We start from the raw sequence: 9,222 nt of genomic DNA, 5'->3' as shown, positions 1-9,222 counted from the left end.
GTGTGTGTGTGTGTGTGTGTGTGTGTGTGTGTGTGTGTACTGGCCTTCGAGCTCCTCTTTTTTCTCCTCTCCATAGTTGAAGAGAGGCTCCCTCTTTCTACCCCCCACCAAGGAGAGGGTGACTCACCGCATTTAAGCAGTTGTTGTCCGTGTTGTTGAAGAAGTTGCAGGTGCCCTCAGAGCAGCAGTAGGTTTTGAGGGATGCCCAGAGGCTGTGGGCAGAGAGGGCAGAGTGAGGCAGCCAGGTCAGGAGTTCCATTCCCTCTAGGCCCACCGCCATGCCTGCGAGCAGTCACCCCATTTCCTGCCTTATTTCAATCTAAGTCAGCCTGCCTGGTGGGCTCCTTCACCTCTGGCCTAAGGATGGCAGAGCGCCACCTGCTTCAGAGGTAGACGCGCCACAAGGTACAAAAGATAAGGGCCTAGAAGAAGACAGGGCTTACTTGTCACCAAAGAGGCCATGGTAGTAACCAAATTCTATCAGAGTATCGTCGTTTAGCTGGTAGCTGCTCAGTCCGTTTCCCACTCCGAAGCCCTGAAACCAGAAGAGAAGGAAATGGCGGAAGGCCCCCTCCTGGATGGTACCAGTGATAATGGCTAACCTTTACTGAGCGCTCACCGTCTGCCAGGACTGCTCTGAGCCCTTCATATTCATTATCTCCTTTATTCCCCATAATCCTTTGAGGCAGGTATTATTATGTGCACTCCTATTTTACAAATGAAGAAATGGAGGCACTGAGAGGTTCAAGAGCTTGCTCAAGGCCATACAGCCAGTCCATGGCAGAGCCAGAATTCAAACCCAGATTGGTATGTGATGATTAGATTTACCCTCTTAGCCATTTGGCTATCCTGCCTTCTACAGGATTAACACAGAACCATACTTAGAATTCCAGAGTAGCTGACAACTTTCAAATGGGCCTCATTTACAGATGGGGAAACAGGTGCCTGCCAGAGGGCAAGGGAGACAAGGATCAAGGGCAGAGCTTAATCTCCATCCTCCAGATATATCGCAAATCCTGCCACTGATCTCCATCTCCCCTTCTCATGTCCCACCATCATCTCTGGACCACCACAACGGGTCCTAAACAAAAACCAAACCTGTTGTTGTCAAGTCAATTCTGACTCATGGCGACCCCACGTGACAGAGTAGAACTGCTGTGCGGGGTTTTCTTGGCTGTATTTTTATGGATGCAGATTGCCAGGCCTTTCTTCCATGGTGTTGCTGGGTGAGTTTGAACCACCAACCTTTAGGTTAGTAGTTGAGCACTAACTGTTTGTGCCACCCAAGGACCCCTAAAATCAATCATACCCTCCTTGTATGTGTCTCCCTGCTCCCCATAACCCACCTTTCTGCTAAAACCCCTCTAATGGCTTCCTATATAATCTTATAAAGTCCCAAATCCTCACCATTGCTTACAAGGCCCCCATGATCTGGTCCCCGCCCACTTCTCCACCTCATTCTACTATGTCCCCTTGCTCACTCTGCCCCAGCCACAGTGGCCTCCTTCCTCCTGCTCAATACCCAACACCAACGTTATTCTGCCACGATCTTGCAGTTGTTTTTCTCTCTGTCTGGACCACTCGTCTCCCAACTCTTCTTGCAGCTCCTTCTCATCATTCAGCTCATCTGACACCTTCTCAGGAAGGCTTTCCAACCCTGCTTCTAAAGTGGCTCCTTCTTCCAGTCACTTCCTTCACAGCCCTTAGCATTCTCTAAAGGACCTTGTTCATATATGTGCGTGCATGTTTATTGTCTATTTCTCCCCACCTAGAACTTCAGCTCCATGAAGGCAGAGATCTTGTCTGTCTTGGTCACCTACATATCCCCAGTGCCAGGTCAGTGCCCAGCACACACTGTAATAAAGGACGGAATGAAGGTCCTTGAAGCAAAGGATAAAGATTTCCAGCCATTGCTGGTGTTTGGCTCTCCTCAGCCAGCAGGAGTGTGAGACTTACCTTGAACTTAATGGACGATGTACCCTGGACAATCTGTGCACTCAGGGAGGGGATGTACACACCCCCGTAGCTTTCACCGAAGATGTAGAAGTCATGGTTGGCAAAAGTGGGGAACTTTTCAAAAAAGCTCTGCAGTGCCTGGTAGTTGTCAGCAGCCACCTGAACGGAGAGGAAATGGGGCCCAAGCAGCTGGTCAAGATGGGAGAGAATCACAGACAGCCTCCCCTACCCCAACCAAGGGCTGAGAGAGATTATCTTTTTGCTGGTGTCCCCCAACTCAACCCTTCCCTCCTGTGGCCCATTCTCCCCACCGAAGCCAGGGGGGATCTTTGGTCACAGTGGCACTCCTCAACTTCATACCCTTTAAGAGCTTTCTTTTACCCTTAACCCTAATGAGGCTTATAAGATAGCCCCTCCATAGTTGAGCCTTGCAGAGCTTGCTAGCCCAAGCTCCTGCCATTCTCTCTCCTGAAGGGGGTGCTTCAGCCTCTCAGGCATCAGGAGCATTCACTTATCTCCTGCCTCTACCCACTGCTCCCTCTGCCTGAATGCCCTTTCCTCCACATTATCTGGGCCTTCTCCAGAAGGCCCTTCCTGATGCCCCAGGAGATGCAGATCTCCCTGCTCTGTGCTCCCACAGTCCTCTACCTCCCCTAGTCCTCACGCTTATAATGTCTGTCTTCCCCACTAGCCTGTAAGCTCTGTGAGGGCAGGGGCTGGGGCTGGTCTGCTCACCACTGTTTCCCCCGAGTGTGGCACTGTACCTGGCACAGAGTAAAGTACATCTAGGCAATGGCAGAACCTGGATTTGAACCCTGGCAGTCTGACTTAAACACTAGTCTCTTCAGCTTTCCCAGCATAGAGGAGGAAGGCAATATTATCCCTTCTCTGTCATCCCCCAGGGTTGGGTCTGGGGTTCCTTGAGACTAAAACAGAGACCGCAAACGCAAGCTTGGAACCAGGCAGGGAGTGTGAATGGGTATAAGACAACAGGACAAGGAGGGGACAGTGGTGAACTGGAGGGCACGTGGCCTTCTTGAAGCCACGCCACCCTTGCTGCTCCTCAGCTCCACAAGGGTGTTACCAGGAGGGAATGCAGTCCCAGGGGTGTCGACTTTAGCAGAAGCCACCAGTCTGACTTTTTAAGTGAAATCTTCCAATCTTCCCAATGGTGGTAAATAAAATTCAAGTTTTCTCCCCCCACCCCCACAAACACTATGCTGGCCAAAGCAAAGATGTCCATGGGCTGAGTGAATGCAGCCACAGGCCACCAGTTTGCAGCCTCTGGTCTAAGGAGACATAAGGCATTTCCTTTCTTCTTCCAGCTCTTCCTTCCTCCCTCCCTCTCGTCTTTCCTTGCTCCCTCCTCCCTCTCTCTCTCTCATCCTCTCTCTCCACCTCCATCTTGCTTTCCTTCCTTCCCTTTTTACCCCTTCCCTTTCCATCCCTTCCCTCCTTCCTGTCCTACCTTGAATGGTCTGGCCACTCACCTGCTGGTCATCGATCTGGTAGTTGCGACTGAGGGAGTAGGAGTAGCCCACGCCAGCAGGGGACTCCAGGTACAAGACATTGGCCACCAGGTTCCAGCTGTATGAGTTCCTGTAGAGGGACCCATCAGCGTTCATCTGTGGTGGAGGGAGAGGGACAGGTGTCCTCTGGGCTGCAGGCACCAAGGGCAACCACGAGGCTGAAGGCAGGGCTTATGGGGACTTTTGCAAGTGCTTCCTGATAAGATGGCAGCGAGGGAGGGGCAGAAGAAGTGGGTGCCCAAATTAGGCAGCAGATGGCTCCAGAGCATCCTGCTGGCATTCCAGGAGGGAAGCCAGGCAAGCCTCTTTCTTACCAGCCTCTCCAAACCTCCTAGAGAGAGCCCTTCAACCTCCAGAGCAGCGCAAGGTATTCCCATTTAAAGCCAAACTTTGCAAAGGGTTTTCTTCCTGAGCCCCACCCAAAACAGCTCCTTACTGGTGCTGTTCTTTCCTAGGCCCTTGGGAGAGAGGCATTGTGGGGAATAACAAAGTTACTGTATGTACTAGTATTATCTGTCAAGTACTATGTGAAGTACTGTATGGGAATTACCTTCTTGCTCTTCACAGCAACTTTTCTGATAGGTTCTATTATTATTCCCATTTCTCAGATGAGAAAACTGAGGCCCAGACAGGTTTACTTGTTTAAGGTCATATAGCTAGTAAGTGGCAGAGCCCACTGATTGAAATCAATCAGTCTATGCCAAACTCCTTCCCTAAATGATATAAATCCTCATAACGCTAGTATTATTGCCCATTTCACAGACGAGGAAACTAAGGCCTGCAGAGGTAAAGTAATTTGCCCAAGCTCCCACAGTCCTGGGAGGTGTTGGAGATGGGACTTAAATGACGTCTCACTCATTCAAGCATGTGAGCTGACTCTGTAGCTTTTAGTAATGTTCAGGATGGTCTCCTTTCCATGGGATTTTACTTACCTGATCCTAAAAGGTCCCCAAGGCAATAGATCAGTGAAGGAATTGGGACCCAGAGAGGAGTAACAGGCCCAAGCTGACCTTGGCTACAAGCCAGGTCTCCTGAACCCAAGTCAGAGCTTTTCCGCCATGCTGAGCTGCTTGCTCTTCTAATGCCCTCCCAGTCTCTGGCTCTGAAGGCCTGAGTCTGCCTTGCACCCCAGGCGTGGCACTGGGCCACCCGGCAGAGCCCCTGAGGGAGTCTTACCTCAGCTGTGACTTGGATTATCAAGGAAAAATTAGGCCAGATGGCATTCATCCCTCCTGCTCCACCCCAGTACTGCCCCCATGAAGTCCCTGTCTCACCCTGTAGGGCCCATTCTCTGCCAGAATTCCCTCCATGGAGCTACAGCCAGGACCGCCATTCAGCCAGAGCACCAAGGGGTCCGATGCGGGGTTCCGCTGGGATTCCACAAACCTGCAAGAGCAAGAAAAAGCTGTTCTCTGGCACTGTCTCCCATGGTGGCCAGCAGGCCCAGCTTCATGGGCATACAGCCTGTGCAGTCACACAGGGCCCTGTGTTTAGAAGGCCTCTTGGTTTAATGCTCTGCTGTCACCATCTTGAAATTCTTACTAACTTTGGAAAAAGAGGCCCTGCATTTTGATTTTGCTTTTGTCCCAAAAATTAATGTAGCTGGTCCTGTAGCCAAGAAACTGCCCGCTGCTTGCAGATGGGTCTCCTGTCTCCCCATCATCCCCAGGAGGCCCTGTGTTAGCAAGAGAAGGTTGGCTTCCCTTTGTTTTCCAGGGTCCTGACTGAGGACTCAGGCTGGTCTCTGCCGCTGGTTCTTGGCCTAGCTTCAGCCCCATCAGCCATATATGATAGGCTGAGGGTGGGAAAGGGGGTGTTTGAAGGACCATTAGTGGCAAACCCCAACTGGAGCCACAGGGTTTCCAAGTCAAAAGGACCTCAGCAGTCATCTGCTCCAACCTACCCACTGTAGAGGAAGGGAAACTGGGACCCTGAAAAGGAAAGAGCTGTGAGGTTGCACAGTGAGTAGGTGTTTGGACTAGCAGAGTGGTTCTCACCCTGCACCCTGGTGAGGGCAGGCAAGGAGTGAAGAGAAGGAGGGCTCATTTAGTACTAGGTGATGGAAAACCCAGATGTCCCCAGGACCAGGCCAGGAACATACAGGAGAGGAGCTGCCAGGTAGGTTGGAGCTTTAAGGGAGCTGCCCAGCTCCAGCCAGTGGTTGCCAGGCAGGAACCAGGACCAGTGTTGCCAGATATTCCAGTTTCCCAGGGAAACTGGGTGTCCAGATTTCTATGTGATGGCTCTCAATTTTTAAATGATTCCTCTTCTCCTCCTTCTTTTTTTAATACAATCACACAAGGACTTGTATTTACAACTCCAGGATAAGGAACTGCGGAGGAAAAGGCTGAGGATAATATAAGCTGGCAGAACTGGAACGGACCACAGAATGGAACCATCACATTTCACAAATGAGGAACCAGAGACCAGACTGGAACCATCACATTTCACAAATGAGGAACCAGAGACCAGACTGTAGAGGGGACCTACCCAAGGTCACACAGTAGGTCAATGCTGGAGGAGGCAGCCCTGAAAGCCAGGGCTCAGTCAGTCCAGAAGGAGGATTTCAGTGTCCCAAGGCTGAACTAGAGGGAAGAGGCTTGCAGCTGGAAGATTAGAGTGGTACTGAGGTGGGGAACTTAGAGACTAGAGAGAGATCATCCCAGCCTCTCGGGCCAGGTGGATGCTTCTGTTCATGTACCTGGAGCTGCTCCAGCCCCGCAGACTCAGCCACTTGTCTGGGGTGCTGCCTGCCCTCTCATCTACTCTGTGGCACCTGCCTCAGTTGCTTTGGGGGAATTGTGCCCTTTCACTCGTTAAAGGGATCTCATGCCCTAGTTTGGCCCTGCTCCCAGCCAAGGAGCTCCGACTGGAGCTACCAACAATGAATTATCTTTTTTCCCTTGGTGAATGAACCAAACCCGTTGCCATCACATCGATTCCGACACATGGTGACCCCACGTGTTACAGAGTAGAACTGCTCCATAGAGTTTTCATGACTGTGATCTTTCAGAAGCAGATCGCCAGGCCTGTCTTTTGAGGTGCTGCTGGATGGTTTTGAACTGCCAACCTTTAGATTAGTAGTTGAATGCAAACCATTTGCGCCACCCAGGGACCTCCTTGATGAATGGCCGTGTCAAAACTCAGATGATGAAAGGAAATAAGTGTTTATCTGCACCGGAGAGCTGTGATCCTCAGAGAATGTGGGCATCCCCTCCCACTTTACCTCTTCTGACTGTCGAGGGCCCCTGAGCTGAGATTCCATGTGGATCCCACCACGGTCCCTCCTGTCACTCCTCCTTGCCTCCTTTTCCCAAGGCCGCAGCCCACCTAGGGGAGAGGCCTGGAGGGCCAGAGGAGGCACTGGCTCTGCACACTCTCCCCAAGGCGGGGTGGCCAGCTCCTACCCTGCTTTTTCTGAAATTTGATCACTACTGAGTCTCTCTTCTTTTTGGGAAAAAGGACAGAGGAGAATCCCAGGGTTCCCACTCTTACCCACCTCCCTCCCTCTTTCCTGCCCCCTAGAATGAGCACTAGGGAAATAGGAGACAAAGGCCAAACAAGTCAAACATCAGGCTGGCAGAGGAGGCCAAGCACTGGGCTGGGAGGCTGCAGGCCTGGCTTCAGGCTGCCAGTAATTGCTAGGCCTCAGATTCCTCCTCATTTGCAGTGCAATGGATCACTTTTGTGTGGTCTTTCTAGCCATGGTCTTATAATTCCCATGCAAGTGATTGGGTGGGACTTTGTGATGGGGTAATTGTGGCCCATCAAAGGGATTGGTCAGTTTTGCCATCCCGCTGGGCTTGGAATGAGCCATCCCAGAGGTGGGAAAGAGAGGATCCCACCACCACCAAGGAAGAGCAGCAGGAGTGGAAAGCACATCCTTTGGACCTGGGATCCCTGTGCTAAGAAGCTTCTGGAACCAGGAGACAGAGAAAGAGAGGGAGAGAGAACTGTAACCTGAAGGCAGTGAGAAGCGGTGGCAGGAGAGGCCAGCAGGAGACCCTGAGTGCCTTTGGGCAGAGGCAGAGGGCCAGGGAGGGTCATGCCTGAGAGTTGTGCCTGATGGAAGAAATATATCCTGAGTGTTCCCGAACCTGAATTATAACCTGTTACTTCCCTAATAAACCCCATAATCTTGAGTATTGTCTGTAAGTTCTGTGTGGCCATTGTAATGAACTATGAAACCCAGAAGAGAAGTACAGTGCACCATGGGAGGAACAGTTGGTGTCAGAATTGGTAAACATGGTGCAGAGAGGAGGCATGTCCAAACTGCCTCATAGGACTCAGCCTTCGGCTGTTGATCTTGATTCTCCTTCCCCCTTGTAAGAGAGAGGAGGTCAGACACCTCACTCACACTGTTTTTACATCATTTTAAAAGGGTGTTGGATTACAGCAGGTACCCAGACTTGGGGATTTCATGGATAAATAAATTTCCAATTTTGCCCCACCCCCACAAAAAGAAAGGTGGGTTGAGAGTTATACAGAGTTGAAATCTTATTTTGCAAATAGGAGTATTTTAATTTTCAAAAAATCTCATTTCTACTATTGTCATAAGACTTAGCTTCAAGTATCTTTCATAAAAGAAAGTAATTTGAATACTGAAAATTAGGAAGCATATACCAAAATAAAGGACAATTTTTTCTAAGAAGAATAGCTAGCTACCTCTTACTAACATAGTATGTTGTTCTTACTTATTTGTCTCATTCTCCATGTGCTGGCATTTGGGAACCTATGGGCCATGATCTCTCAGCTTCACTGGCTCTGAAGCTTTTGTCCAAGGCTACCTGGCTACCTAGTGGTAGGCAGTGGGCAGGAGACCCACCCTCAGATGTGATCTGGCCTCCTAGGTAACCTGCTCCGGACTGAGTGACAAGACTCCCACCTTTCTGGCCAAGTGTGGATGCTGTGGGGCTTTGGGGAGCTAGCAATCCCTTTTGGCTTCCCCCATCCTTCTGGAGTGAACCCCTCACCCTTAGCTGCTCACCAGTAGTGGAAGTATTTGCCCTCACCAGCCTGGAGGTAGCCGGACCATTGTAGGAAGTTGAGCTGAGTAGAGAGGCCCGGCAAGGAAGTGATGAGGTCCGGAGCGTACTGGCCAGAACTCAGGCCAAGGCACAGGCAGGAAAGGGTTAGGAGGATCTGGGGCAACCCCATGGCCAGAGACGTGCTGGAACAAAGAGCTGGAATGCCCACAGGGCTCCACAGACTTTTATAAGCCTGGGACTATTTGCCCTGCTGATGACCAAAGATAACCAGTAATTCTGGGTCAGCATAGGTTAGGCACTCATGGTTAATGCCACCAAGATTTCCAAGTTTTTCCATTACACTTAACAGAAACTCAGAGCCCCCTAAGCAACAGCCTCTCCTTTCCCCCTTCCTCTTGCCCCACTAATAAACTCTTGTCTCTATACATTTACCAATTCTAGATATTCATATAAATGGGATCATACAGTATTTGTCCTTTTGTGACTGACTATCTCATCCATAATGTTTTCAAGGCTCATCCATGTTGTAGCATGTGTCGGGGCTTCATTTTTCCTTATAAAATCAAAAAAAAAAAAAAAAGAACACCATTGCTGTTGAGTCAATTCTGACTCATAATGACCCTATAGGACAGAGCAGAACTGCCCCATAGGGTTTCCAAGGAGCACCTGGCAGATTCAAACTGCTGACTGGTTAGCAGCCGAAATTTCATTATATGGCTATACCATATGTGGTCCATCCATTGTTTATC

The 9,222-nt window shown here is 50.3% G+C and overlaps 1 protein-coding gene across 1 annotated transcript in view; it reads right to left on the bottom strand.

Moving 5' to 3' along the window:
• The window catches only part of LOC101358725 (lysosomal protective protein-like), a 20,767-nt gene extending 12,125 nt beyond the window's left edge, over positions 1-8,642 (bottom strand). The window contains exons 1-6 of the mRNA XM_004371662.1: positions 8,473-8,642; positions 4,760-4,871; positions 3,447-3,581; positions 1,957-2,115; positions 444-535; positions 128-212 (exon numbers count right to left, since the gene is read on the bottom strand). Of these exons, the coding sequence (XP_004371719.1) occupies positions 128-212; positions 444-535; positions 1,957-2,115; positions 3,447-3,581; positions 4,760-4,871; positions 8,473-8,642 (753 nt within the window). The remainder of the gene's footprint in view (positions 1-127; positions 213-443; positions 536-1,956; positions 2,116-3,446; positions 3,582-4,759; positions 4,872-8,472) is intronic.
• Between the last annotated feature and the right edge of the window lie 580 nt (positions 8,643-9,222).

This window comes from Trichechus manatus, unplaced genomic scaffold (genome assembly GCF_000243295.1).
Source record: "Trichechus manatus latirostris isolate Lorelei unplaced genomic scaffold, TriManLat1.0 scaffold00014, whole genome shotgun sequence".
Lineage (NCBI taxonomy): Eukaryota > Metazoa > Chordata > Mammalia > Sirenia > Trichechidae > Trichechus > Trichechus manatus.
Note: the sequence above shows the minus strand (reverse complement) of the source record. Positions and strands in the feature narration are given on the sequence as shown.